At 43.4% G+C, this 14,621-nt stretch overlaps 1 protein-coding gene across 1 annotated transcript in view; it reads left to right on the top strand.

Moving 5' to 3' along the window:
• Positions 1–14,621, top strand: part of GRAMD4 (GRAM domain containing 4) — a 479,241-nt gene that overhangs the window by 235,171 nt on the left and 229,449 nt on the right. Inside the window, exon 4 of the mRNA XM_069229727.1 lies at positions 443–563. Coding sequence (XP_069085828.1) covers positions 443–563 — 121 coding nt within the window. The remainder of the gene's footprint in view (positions 1–442; positions 564–14,621) is intronic.

The raw sequence follows: 14,621 nt of genomic DNA, 5'->3' as shown, positions 1-14,621 counted from the left end.
TAGGATTCGTCAAAAAGCCAATGTAATGAATTAGCACCAAGCTGTAGTCATTGTAATAGCACTTGCACATTCCATTAGGTTTCTAGTAATTCACTGTTGTGTTCATCGGGATAAAAATTGCAAAAAGACACTGGAAAAGTGCTTGTGTAAGAACTGCAATTGCACACACGTGTTGTCACACAGCACAACCAAATAACAGCTGCCAAAGCCAATACGTTTGCACCCACCTCTAGAGGTGAAGCTTATTGACTGTTTCAGTGTATTAACTATGAAATAAGATTCCATATCCAGAGAATTTACACCGTGATGTCTGGGGTTTTGGTCAGCAAAGTTGCCTGCAATAATGCCTTCACATCAAATCTTTCTAGAATGCTGATTTTCTTGCCGTTTCAATGTATGAGAATACATGAAAAGGCAAACTAAAATATGTGTTTGTCAACAGAGGAGGAACTCAGAAAGCTGAGAGAAGAGACAAACGCGGAGGTGCTGAAGCAAGAGCTGGAAAAAGAACGACAACGGAGAGTGGAGATTGAACAGAAATTCAATGAAGTTATTAAAACAAGGTAACAGAAATACTTTGAGTTGCATGGTAGTTTGGTTTTATGGTGAAGGATAAATCAATGGTCTGAGTGTTGTCTACCTTCATCGCAATCTGTTTTGCTGTTTACCTTGTAAGCCTGCTTTTGGGATACTAATTCAATGTATCCAACAACATTTAGCATCCTTAATAAACTGGCACATAATGTGATTTGGCAGATTTTACATCACAGCTTTTCGAATTATGGCCCGTTTTGTCTGTGGCATTCTACATCTTGGTGCCAGATTTCCAAATCAGTTGTATTGATGCCATTAACAAGAGTGGAAATATAGCCAATGATTTCAGCTGTGACACATGACTTATAATCTAATTTTTCCAGTTGCCCCAATAGTGTGATTCTAATTAAGTTGATTCATCCACCTTTGGCTCAACTTCCCTTTAAATTGGAGATGTGCGAAACCACAGCATTACACCCTATATGTATTATGGCATTGTTAAAGGTAGCATACTGCTGCTCTTCTTGGTTTGTTTTTGATACCCTGGTTTTCTTTCTTCCTTTGCTTAGCCCTAGGTCAATGAGCTGCTTTCTAACGGAGTTTGCTGGTAACATTGTATCATTGTTAGTGGTAAGACCAGCGATGTAATATTAAAATAGCTTTTTTTTTCTTTGTAGAGATTCATTAGAAGAAAAGCACATGGACCCTTGTTTCCGAATTTTTTAGTTTAAAAAAAAAAAATGCCAGCCAGGTGGCACCTCCTCCATGTGCCTTCGCCTTTCTGAATTTAGGTTTCTTGTGCATCTATCACCTCAGTTAGGCCTTTAATGCTGATAATTGTTATTTAACTAAAGTGATCGACTTCTTCAGGCAGATGAGATAGATCTGTGGTCAGTTTGCCTTTGTTTTTTTTTTTGTGTGTACAGGTGGGGGAAGGGATACTTTTTTCTGTTCAGCTTCATTCATGGGTAATATTGTGACACAAAAATAAGCAACATCTTTGCAGAGAGGGCTGCATGGTAGACCCTATATGATAGAGACTTCTAGGTGCAGATTCCTTACCTTTAAATTCTCCCCAGGCATCAGACTGGATCCGTAAGCTTTTTGTGAGCAGCACCCCTGCGTACTGGTTGGTGGTGTTGATCGGTTCTGCATCTGTCCTCTGCGCCGGGAATGAAATCCCAGGATCTATATAGGCAACAAAAGCAAAAAGAACAGATGATGGATGCAATGTGTAACAAATTCATTTACCCCCTTTCACAGACCTGGGCTTAATCCATCAGTTTTTTTGCTTACCATGCCACCCCAGTTTGGACCCACCAATATGCAAATCAGTCTTGACCATGCTCCCTATGGGAACAGTCCATCCCGAGCTGCCAGGTCTTGTCCTCCCTGGACTGGAAACAAGCATTCTGGGATCGGTTTTGGTGTATTATCCCTTATCAGCCAGACTAGCATGAATCCAGTGGCACAGTGAGCACGGGACCCACATCTGGTTATGTTCGTCCCACTTAGGGCAACTAAAGCAAAAAGAGCAGGTGATGGACGGAATGCGGAACAAATCAAACATTCAACCCCTTACACAGATCTGGGTTTAATCCATCAGTTTTTTTTGCTCACCATGCCACCCCAGTTTTGATCCAGCCATATGCAAATTCGTCTTGACCCTGCTCCCTCTGGGAACAGTACATACCGAATTGCCACCGAGGCGCGCCATCAGTTCTTTTCTTTCTGCACCAGCTAGCACTGATCGGAAGAGAGCTACTCCTCAGTCAATTTTTGACAGGACAATTTTGACTTTTTGTCAAGCTTTTTTCGAGAATTCTCTCCTGGTGTATTGAAGGAAGTCTTTTAGGAAGACAGGTTTGAATCCCTGCTGATCTCCGTCATTCCGAGAAGTCTGTCTCAGATCCACACCTTGTGTGTTTGTGGTGTTTGAAGTGCCACCATGACCTAAAGTCGTGCTCCAAGTGCTAAACCATGCATGCAAAGTCTTTGATGGAGTGGTCCTGAAAGCTGATGGCAGCCTGGCACGTGCCTTTGAACAGGGCATGGAGTCTGAAGTTGTCCCACCCCCCCCCCCCCCAACTCAGTCCTCGAGGCAATCAGATAAGCTGAGGCACAAGAAAAATCCAAGAAGTTGAAGCTCTCTTCGACTTCTCCTCGTCCGTTGGCCAACGAGATGAGGGAGCATTAATGCTCTAGGCCTTGTTCTGTAGAACTTGTGCCTGGGCCGACTCCGTGCCTCCCTGAATTTCTGGGAGCTGGAGCAAACCCTGCCCAACTCAGACATTTATGAGGTCATGCACCTCTTTTTTGGACAGTCCGAACCTGCTGGAATGCCTTTGGGTCCTTTGGGGTCAGAGAAGGTCCCTTGGGGTTCCATGCCGGCGGCTTCCCCGTTGCCAAGGGACTTCCAGGTATCCAGTCTTGGATCCAGGCCACCACTGATCATTTCCTGATGCCTGTCCCAACACAGACATTCCTGACGCTGCCTGCACCCACCGGCGCCGCCATCCCCAGGTAATCCCCGACTCCAACATGGAACCAAATGGGTGTCTCACGACACCGGCAGGAGCTTTGTCTTTTTGCTCTGATCCTGAACCCTAGTTCTTTGTGGGCTAGGCCTCAGGGATGAATGGAAAGAGTCGCAGGACCCTTTACAATGCCAGCCTTATGAATCTGAAATGGACTTGTGTGAGGACTTGTGTGAAACCAGTGGACTGGACGCTTCCCCAGATAATGGAATGGTTTCTTTACCTGCCGTGGCTACGGAGGATGAAGATTCTTATTGTTTGGTGGTGAGGGGGCTGGCTGAAGTCCTGGACTTTCAACTGCCCTTGATGGCTGTCAAGACTAATTTCTTGACAGAGTAGCAGCAACCAGGAGCTTCACCTCAGAACCCCTGCTCCCATTCATTGATGCCCTCACAGCCGTCCTAATACATACCTGGTCCAAACCCAGCACAGGGGCTCCTGAGAACAGGGCGATTGCCCACTGCACCACCCCTCACTCAGGGACCCCAGTTTCCTGATGCAACAGCCAACGTCCAGGTCCTTGGGCCTGACAGTCTGCCTTTCGCCCCTTTTGTGGCTATGGAATGGTTTACCAGCTGTGTGAACTCCCACCCAGCCACGTGCATAGGCTAACATATTTTCAGTGTTTTTAAATTAATTCCAAGCCTGTATAGTCTTTATTTCAATGCATGTATTTCTTCCACCAGCACACTCTCCCTTGCCCCTTTATCTCACTCTTGCAAGTTTTTCATCCCTGCTTGCGCCCTCTCATTGGTTTTTCATCGTACTCCTCCTTTCTCCCTTTTGTATCTTTATTCCTCTGTCATGTCCTAGGGCAAATTCCGAGGGGTAAAAACAAGTGTGCCCCCTTCCCCTAAAAAGTAAAACTGTGGCTAAGCACCATCTGTAACCCAAGGCTCTAGTAAAGCAGAGCTCATGCTATTTGCCTCGGTGGGATCTCCGTGTTTAGTTACTGGATGAAAAGTGTGATGCAGAGTTGTGAACAAGGATCTGGCGGTAGGGGGTTGATGTGTGAAGACTGAACAATGCATGTGTCATGCCCGAATCGTTCTCCCTTACCCTTCAGGAATACAACAGTTTGGATGCATGATATCATTTTTTGTTATGAGGGAGATTTACCTGCTTATGTGGTGTCACTCAAGTACATTCTGTTGAGTGCAGAGATTAAAGCCCAAGAAGGTTAAGTTGCTAGATTGTTCCTTACAAAGGACTGATGGGGCATGGCTTGACAAGTTGGTTGACATGACACTCTGGTATCAAGCGTCCACAGTCCTTACTATTTGCTACGCTATTCTGGTATAATGGACGATCATTAATGCTTTAGAAAAGTAACACGGCAGAAGAATGACACAAGTAGACAAGGTGTCTTGAAGGGTCACATATAATATCAGTGGAGATCTGCCTTTGAGTAGGATATACTCCTTGGAGCCTGTAATGGAGTTAGGCTTTGAAACCACCAATGTTCCTAGAAAGCACATAAGCTGGAAACGGGCAATGCATCTGAAGCCTTGAATGATGTGGAAGTGAGCCCGAAAGGATGGAAGGCTGTGTCCCAACATAAGAGGAGGCCTGATGGGGGCATCAAAAGCAGAAGGCATAACGAAGCAGACCTGAAGCCCTGTGTTGGAACCCAGTATGTTGGCGAAAGTTAGTGAAGTTGGCAAATTAAGCATCTGCTGCCAACTATGCCTCTGTGGAGTGCAATAGGCAAGTAAGCATGACTCTGCCTGTGAGCCTCTTAAGTGCAGGCATTAATAGAAAAGTGTGTGTAGGAAAGAAGTGGTGCACAAACATGGCCCTTTTGATGGGTGATTCCTCGATCATACTGGTCCACACTAGGTGGCAGGCAACACTCTGGGAAGAGTGGTATGCTTGAAACATTTAAGAACCAAGAGCATCTGAGCTGGACACTGGTGCGACAAGCAGAGGGGCATGTGGGGATTGTGGAAGAGCCTTGAATTCCAGAGCTGCTTTACTCTTCAGTAATTAGGGTGAGACTGAAAATGCCAGTGCAAGCAAACAGGGATTGTGGGTCCTCTTTGTAATCAATGACATATAGGGAGAGGAGGGGCCCAGAACCAACTGTATTGGAGAACTTACTTAGCATAACCGGGGTGGGGGGGTAGGTGGGGGTGAGTTGGCTTAACCGTCATGAATATCCATGAACTCCGCATTAGGGGAGTAGCGGTGCTCTGTGTTTCTCAGTGTAGCCTGACAATATTTGTGCTCCTTAAGGCTGGCAAGATTGCGACAACGCCCCTAAAGTGGTGCAACAGACTAAGATGGACCAGTACATGGTTATTATGTCTAATGTGAGGTAGTTTCAGTACAGGTGGACATGCAGATGCAGGACAAATCTTGCACAGAGATAATTTCACATCACATCACAATCGCAGTATTGCAAGTTTCACAGGTACCTAGAAAAGCACTCTACCCTCTGTATTAAGCTGGAGCCATGTAGTAGTATCAAAAGTGAATTTTATTCATTTTCCAAATGGACTGGATTATGATGTAAAGAAAATCAATAAAATTCATTTTTGATACTACTTCCAAGACCCTGCTTAATATTTCCATAAAGAAAAACAGAGATACTCATCTGGACTAGCACAGATTTGCACTTGCATACTAAAAGCTTATGTGAAAATTTATTGTATGGAATACGAGTGCTCCCCTTCTGGTACTGTTCGATTTTTCACAGACTCTCTCTGCTATTGAAAGCTGCAGAATAAAATTGATGTAATTTCACTGGAGGTGAACCTATTGAAGCAGGATATGTGAATGGTGAACAACATAACCATGGATATAAAGAGAACCATAGATAAAATTAAAATCATAGGTCTGAGGACCATGATTAAGTTCCTATTGAAGCTCACCCTGCTCCAGGGGCATAGAGTGAAAGACATGGAGGAAATGTTGTGAAGTAATAACGTTAGTTTTGTGGGTTTCCTAGACTCTGCCCAGGGTTTGTCTGCATAACTGTTGGTTGTAAATAGAATTTAAAAAAACTTAAAATTGAACAGGCTGTCTAGTTATTTTACTTTGAACTGACTTTCTGGGGCTTGGTCTGCCCCTGGGAACACCACCTATGGTGTAATCGCAAGAAGACTTAATAATTGCGACAATGAATTTTTCTTCAGCATATTAGGTAAGCGGGACACCCCAGATGTGAGGGGTGTGCTATCATTGTGTTTCCTGGATACATACAAAAAGTGCAGCGGCTGAGGAAGACCTTAGAATCAGTGAAACACAAACCAAGCGCTATGAATTTAAACTAAACGCTGATGTTCACAGCCATGTGTTGTTATTCAAAATTGTCATTTATAGTTCTTTGATGCTCCAGTAGTGGTGTGGGAATGGCTGTAATTGGATGACAGAAAGAACAGGGAGCCAAACATGAGGGGGGAATAGTTGGTGGGGAGGGGGACCTGGAGGTTGCAGAGATGATACTAATGGGGTTCTGGAAATATTGGAGGCATCCAAGGATGGTAGGAACTTCCTTGAAAATCCACAAAGGGTAACAGTGTGATAGGATGGAATTGATGGGGACCGAAGAAGCAAATACACCACAATAACTAGTGACAAGTATGAAGCCAAACCAGAATTGGTCTGGGATGGAGATACCATAGGAAACACCTGAATATAGGAGGCCTGAGAGAGAATTTTAAGTACTCTTGTGATGCAATGTTTTAAGTAATTAAAAGTTGGTAATTGTCAGAGGGAGACACCACTCCAAGCGGATGATATAGCTGGGGTTGGTTACAAGGCTAAAAAAGGTTATGCATGATGTAGGCTTACTGGATATTTGGAGAGCACTGAACCATGGGTCATAGAGTATTTGTGATATCCTGCATCCCATGACACATAGCTTTTATGGTAATGAAGGAAGACCAACATACCTGTAGGAAATGTTCTGTGCCTGGGCAGGCATATATAACATCACTTCCCATTATGACTGACATGGAAGGAGGGGTATAACAGGATCAAGAATCTTATTGAGAGGGGGTAGCTCTATAAGACAATGCCTTTGCAAGAAAGTTGCAATGCTGTAGTTTATTACTTCTCCCATAACTAGAGGAAAAGCGAGTAGCCATGGAGTGTAATGGGAAGCCACAAAGGTGGTAAAGCAAAGCGTTTCTGTAGGGTTTATTTATGTCACTCACTTCTAGTTATAGCCAGATAGATCCGCAGAAGAGTTATGCCTTTCACATTTAGCCACACTTTATTTTTAGTTTACCAACAATGAAAATAAACAGGCAGTACAGCTTGCACAAAACATATTTGTTATGGTTTAGGTTTATCACATTCATGCATGTAGATCATATCCTTCGCACAGGTTCAAGTAGTACCATTTCTAAACACAGAGGACAGTCCAGGACATCAGCCAACCCCTACCCCCAAGTCATCAGGGCTCTCTCCATCTGCTCTCATATGTTGCAGGTACTGCCTCAAAGTGTTCTATATGTCTCTAGGCTGTGAAGTTCTAGAAAGGAACAAGGTGCATGTCTCTGATTTAACGCTACATTTGGTCATTTCCTTTATTCAGGCATCCACTGTAGGTCTCACTGTCTCCCATTTCATGCCATTATCATTCATCTCTTTTCCAACAACATGATCATTGCCTCAAATTTCTTACTGGATTTAGGTAATCACTTTACATAACCAAAAATGGTTAGCATTGGGTCCACCTCCAAAGTTCGTTCTGTCATCTCATTCACTGTGGTGAACAATTCTTGTCAGAAATCAGCTATTTTGTGGCAACGCCATGCTAGGTACATGAAGCTGGCTTTTAGGGTACGGCATCGTCATCTCGCTCCGCCACCCCAATATCTAGCCATTCTCACTGGTGTATGGTAACTGAGATGAATATTTGTAAAATGGAAGGACTTACTAGGTTTGAGGTCTGTAGATGAGGTAGTTTGCTCAAAATAATTTTTCATATAGATCTTTTATTTTTATCACAGATAGCAAGCTGGCCAACATATGTTAAACACAAGAAGAACAGATGATGGATGGAATGCCAAACAAATCATTCATCCCAAGTCACAGGTCTGGGTTTGATCCAAAACTGTTGAATTAAACCTGGATCTGTGACTGGGTGTGAAAGTTTGAGTTGTTCCGCGTTCCATCCATCATCTGTTCCTTATGCTTTTGTTTCCCTAAGTGGGCAGGGTATGCCCGGACGTGGGTCTCGTGCTCGCTATGTCACCAGATTCAAAGTAGCCCGGCTGATGAGAGGGGTGTTAGTCTGAAACCAGTCACAGGATGCTTGTTTCTGGTCCAGGGAGGATATGGCCTGACAGTTCAGGCTCGACTGTTCCCCTGAGGAGCAGGGTCCAGACTGATTTGCATATGACTGGGTCCAAACTGAAATGGCATGGTGAGCAAAAAACATGGATGGATAAAACCCAGATCTGTGGCTGGGTGTTAATGTTTGATTTGCTCATCATCCGTCCATCATCTGTCTTTTTTTTTTTTTTGCAACATGTGTTAAACGACATTAAGGTCGCTTCTTCAGGGACAATTCATTTACCAACATTATTTAACATCACAATTTCTGAGCTATTAACACTTAATTTCTTTGATTATCCTCAAACTGATAAAGACGCAGTTTGAATTTTAAAATTGCTAGTTAGTTTCTTACAGTGGTCGGGAGTTGAAGTGGTATTCTCTTTAATCATTCTCTTTCCTTTATTTCACAACGGCATGATAACGGACTCCATAGTAGCTAGGATATATTCTGGGCAAGCGTATTCTCAACCAGTTACTTTGGAGCAACGCCCCCTAATATCTAGCCATGCTCACGAATGAGGTTAACATATTTATAATGCAGCAATCTGTCGCTCATATGTAAATACTAATTTCGTTTGGTTCCCACTGCTACTTTGAAATGTCCTTACATATATCTTAGGGCCAGAGGCCTTTAGTTCTGCCATTATCCTGTTTCTTGGCTTTAATTGACATGTTGTTCTTCAGTGTAACAAGCTTGCTGGGTGCGTGTCCAACAGCTATCAAGGTCAGCAGGTTCCTTATCTTCCGACTGCTGCAGAAATGTTCGATATTCATGTCTAATTGAGCCACATATTCTATGGTTATATAAGAAATCAATAGGGAAAAGGATCTATCTTTCTCAAGTAAGCTGTTATAGAAATGAACGGTTTGTCTTTGTATATGTCTCCTAGTTTGGACTATAGTGTCCCCGTCGTGTATTTTTTGCATCTAATCAGCGGGTTTCGGTTCCACTTTAATGATATATATGATGAGTAAAGTGTATTAAATCCACAAATTCGCGCCAGCTTTCTCTGTGCCTAGATCGTGGAATGAACTATGTGAATCTTAGCTCTAGACCAAATGAGCGTTGTCAGCAATATGGTTTCGAGTGGGTAAGGGTCTGAAGGTTCCATCTCTAACACCCAGTGTGGAGCCTGTCTCGTGTTATTAAACCAATGGGCTGCGAACTGTGCTTGTGAAATTAGATAGTGTGCCCTAAAATTAGGTGCCACAAATACTCCCTGCTCACATGGCCTTTATAATATGTTAAAACTTATGCATGGCTGTTACGCAACCCATGTAAGTTTCTTGAGGAGTCTACCTAGCTGCGTAAAGAAACCCACCGACAGCAGTATTCGTATGTTCATAAATAGATATAGTAGTTGTGGCACTATCCCCATTTTCATCCATGCTCTTCTGCCCATCATTTTCAAGGGAAGACGTATCATTTGTTTACGCTGCTTTCAATTTTGCCCGGTTTAACCGTAGTTTCATAAATTACTACTTCCATATTACTATGGAGGCATATGCCTAATTATTTCCCTGGGTCACTATGACACTGCAGCGTGTGACAGTCAGGGCTGGGAGGTAATGGTGGTTAGCGGTACAATCATTAAATCCACGCATTTTATACTCCGTCCACATCGTACTCCATGGTCTGCAAGCTCGTCTTTCAATGGGGTAGATTAATGTCTGGGTTTTTGACCGACAGAATATATCGTCAGAATATAATGAAAGGAGTACTCCACGGAGCCAAACTGAATACCCCTACCACCATTGAATTCCCTAAGTACACATGCTAATATAATATGACTAGTGGCAGGGTCCAGCTCAGTTTTGTTTCTCATTTTATAAACACTGTGCTCGTGGCAGAGGTTATATATGAAACAGGAAGACTGTTAGCATGGCTGCATCAGAGAGGGTTGGACAATTGCATGGTGGCAAGTCAGACATCAATGATTCTCTCCCACATCACTTGATGCAAGGATATAGACAGTTGCCACTGGAGGACTACAATAAAATTGCTGTTTTTTTTTTTTTTACCTAATCAAGCTGCCAGTGATAAGATAGGCTGACTGCTGTGCTAGATGCCACCTTTTCCAAAGAAGAGATGATGTACACTATAGCTGAACTGCAGAGTGGCAAGGCACCTGAAAGCGATCAGTCTTCAGCAGATTAATACCGTAATTTTCCAGCAAGACTGTTGACGAGGGGTCTGGAAGTACTACTGGAAGCACTGCTAGTGAAGTCCTAACTACTTTAATTCCTAAACTAGATATGTAGCTGCTTTAATATGTGTGGTACATACCACAATCATTGGTAAATACTGATGATAAAAAAAACTCCGATGGTTACTTCTACCTGCAGATTCCTCACCTTTTGAATGTCAGATTGAATCTGGAAACTTTTCAATGACTCTCCAAACAGAAGGGGAATCTAGCTTTGGTCCTGGATACAAAATCATCCTGACATGACTGGAGCTATAAAGTGTCTTAAAGTCAGTTGCCTGCACCATTGATGTGAATTTGGACCTGCACTCTCCTCAGGGAATCACCACGGTGACGTTTTTGTCTTTTGTGAAAGTCTAGGGACAGTACAGCGATGTCAACTCTCAAACATTCAGTCTTCAAACCCTGCAGCCACTGTGATGGACAAATGTCCATCATGTACCCTCGTGACATCCATCTCTGGTTGGACCATGAAGTGAACTTCTCCGAATCTTGTAGGAGCATGCACCGTAAGGCCATAAAGGAAAGGGAAGGTAAAATATTCATGGCCCACGCCCGAGAGGAGTGTTGAGCCAAGCGAATGTCAAAGCCAAGGACGATGTTGCCAGAATAGTTGTTGAAATCACCCCAAAGAAAACAAGCAGAAAGAATCCCATGAATCCAAGCCACTTAGTTTATTGAAAGGTAAGTCACTGAAGCACTCCCTTTCACTTTAAGAGTCCTTATCGGACACAAAGCTCAATGATCTTCCTCCCGTTGATCCGTCGCCCACAGTTTCTTCAGACCCAGTGCTGCGACACCATCACTCTGGTCCCAGCCCAGTCAGCAATACCTCGAATTCTGGACCTCTAGAACTGACCCTGCCTTATTCTTGAATGCCATGTTACACCTGGGCATTATGCCAAGATGGAGAACATCCTTAACAACGCGTCCTTAAGGACGCAGACATTTCCCACGCAAGCGTCACCATGGTTGCTTGAACATCACGAAAGCGTAACCATGCTTGCCTGAACATCGCATGGCTTTTTCTGTGCCTTAACCACGCATGTGCTGAACTATGCATATGTGTGGTTAAGGCACAGAAAAAGCCAACTTGTGTTTGGTAGAGGATGCGTGTGAGATAAGTAGGGCTGGGGTGTGGGGTCGTGGTGGGCTTTTTTTTTTTTACTTAAGGTGCGGATGGGGGTTTGGGTATTTTTTTTATGGGATTTAGGGTGGGGGTGTCGATATTTTTATTTTTTTTTATTTTTAGGAGGGGTGGGGGTTTGGGTATTTTTTTTTTAATTTAGGTCTTAGGGTGGGGTAGTTTATTTTTAAAGGGGTGAGGGAAGATTTAAGGGAGGGAAGAGGGAGGAGAGAAGAAGAGGAAGGATTGGGAGAGGACGCAGTGAGGTAAGTGGGGTTGGGGCAGAGTTGGTCAGTAGTTTTTAACAGTGGGGTGGATTTAGGGCTTAGGGAGGGTGAAGTGTTGGGGTACTTTAGTTTTTAGAGGCAGGGGTGGTTTAAAAAAATGATTTTAGGGCTCAGGGTGGGTGGGGGGTCAGGATAGTTTAGTTTTTAGGCGTGGGGTCGTTTTGTTTTAGGGCTCAGGGTGGGTGGTGGGTCGGGATAGTCTACTTTTTAGAGGCACGGGTGGGGAGTCGGGTAGGTTTTTTTTTTAAACATTTTCTTTAGGGCTGAGGGTGGTTTGAGGTGTTGGGGTAGTTTAGTTTTTAGGGGCAGGGGGTCAGGTAGGTTTTTTTATTTATGTTTTATATTTTTAGTGCTCGGCGGGTGGGGATGTCAGGGTGAAGGGTTGGGTGTTTTTTTATGGGGGGTTGGGGTACTTTAGTTTATAGGGACGGGTGGGGCAGTTAGGATGATCTTTTTTTGGGGGGTGAGGGTAGGTTAAATATAAGGAATGGGGTTGGGGTAGCTTTTTCGTTTTTGGGGGGGCTCTGGGTGAGGGGGCGTGGTAGTTTATTTCTTAGGGATGGGGTTGGGGTAATTTTTTATGGTTAGGGTGGGTGGAGGATCAGGGGACTTTAGTTTATAAGGGCGGGATGGGGAGGTTAGGATAGTATTTTTTTAGGGCTCAGGCTGGGTGGGGGGTCAGGGTAGGTTAGATGTTACGGGTGGGGTAGTTTTGGGCCTTAGGGCACGTAGGGGTTGCATGACAGAATCACGCATGCGGTTTTGCATGCGTTTCCATATATGCCTTTACCAGGCATGCTTTTACAACAGAATTTGTTGTTGAGGCATGCATGGAAACGTCGCAGTCGTGGTTCCGACCGTGCTGGTAAGGCATGTGTTGTTCTGGCATGTGCGGTTCCATCATACAACCTGCCAAGGTAAACTGTAATGTTTACTGGGAATGGTGCAAAGTCGTCAGTATGCTAAGATGAAACATAAATTTGTGTTGCTTGTGGCAATAATTGCAAAGCGGAATATTGCCATACATTGTAACCTCAGGGCCCACATGCAGTACATGACTGAAAGGGCAATAGCATTAGAGTATTTGTTGAAATTTTTGAGTCGTGATGACAGGATCCCAGAAAGCTTGCTGGAATGAGTAGTATTAATGCAGACGTTAACAGGCCCGCCTGACATCATGCCATCGTAACATTAGGTGTCAGGGAACAGGGAGAATGGAGGATAATTTAATTTGTTAGCCTCTCAGATAATTTGACCTTTGCCTCTGAGAAAACCTGACCTTTCATTGCACTCAGTCCTCAAGCAATAGGCATTCAAAGAAGTCGCATCTTTTTTTTTTGTTTACTGATTCCCTTTCATTTTATTTATGTGTTTAGTATCAAGAAAATTGCTGATTGGGGTGGATAGTTAGATGTTTTGTCCACACCATATTTTTTTTCTGATATTTCGTTTAAAGAGCAGTTGCTGTATCCTGGTGATGCTCCTGTAATTGAACTGATTTTATAACTTTGTGTCGGTCTGGCGCGACAAGGTAAACACAGTTGTCGCAATGTGCTTCTTGGTGCTATTTTTACTGACAACTTTAAAGTTCGACATCTCTGGCATGATGAATGGATTGTTGTCGTTCTAGTCTCCTTTGGTTTTATAAACTGTACTCTCTTTTCTTGCATAAATACTTTACACATTGTCTCTAAGTTAATCGTGACTGCTTTGCTCCAGGCTACCGGTAGGGATAGGCGCAGGTTAATTTCGTGACTTTATGATTCACCTGACGAGTACCGAGGTTGTTGCTTGAGTGGGGCTTCCACCCCCTCAACCAGTATACCAATTTCTTGCATATTGGTTTGGTAAAAGTCAGTAATTAATCACCAGGTTGGATATAACTGGCAGACCATGTCACCAGTCAGGTTCTAGCTGCCTGTCCGTGATGGCAGAGAGCGTTCTCCAGTCAGTAAGAGGAGATGATGAGCAGTAATTAAAATTAGTGCCGTACTATTTTCTTTAGTTTAATTTTCCTGACTACATTGTATTTGCATATTGTTTAAAAGCAAAATGTTTTACTTTAAAGTTGTGATTCAAGCTATTACAAAGCTATTACAAAGTCCTATAGTCGTCAGCAGCTTTTTATGAAGTATACGTGCTGATGTATGTATATGCTCTTCACAACACCCTCTGGCAAGTCAGATGTTCTGCAATAAAAATAGAAAATGCTTGCTCATAGGTTGTTATGAAGTGTATTTTCACATTAAGATGAAGTAAACAGAAACCTTTTTTGCACACACCTAAGTGTTTCCTCTGGGTGGCTTCATGGTTCCGAATGATTCACATTTCATTTAATCCGTGATAAAGGTTGCCCAAGTCCCTCAATGTTAGAATTTCTCTCCATTCCTAGGTTTTCATTTGGCAGGTCAGTGATTTGTGAGAGTTGCATTATTGTTTTGCTTAAAATATCTCCTACTGATTCATCTTCCACTCAGTTTACTTACCCTCGCTTATTTCATTAGCAAGACGGAATTCACGTTAACCCTACAGCTTCTTTAGCTATGTGCGCAGGCACTGCACACTATAGGGCCCATATAGTTAGCATATGGAATCCCAAAACCGGGGTTTCAGCGTGTTCTTTACGATAAGCAATTTACTG

The sequence above is a fragment of the Pleurodeles waltl genome, chromosome 4_1, assembly GCF_031143425.1.
Source record: "Pleurodeles waltl isolate 20211129_DDA chromosome 4_1, aPleWal1.hap1.20221129, whole genome shotgun sequence".
NCBI classification, from domain to species: domain Eukaryota; kingdom Metazoa; phylum Chordata; class Amphibia; order Caudata; family Salamandridae; genus Pleurodeles; species Pleurodeles waltl.
This window is presented reverse-complemented; position numbering and strand designations above follow the sequence as displayed.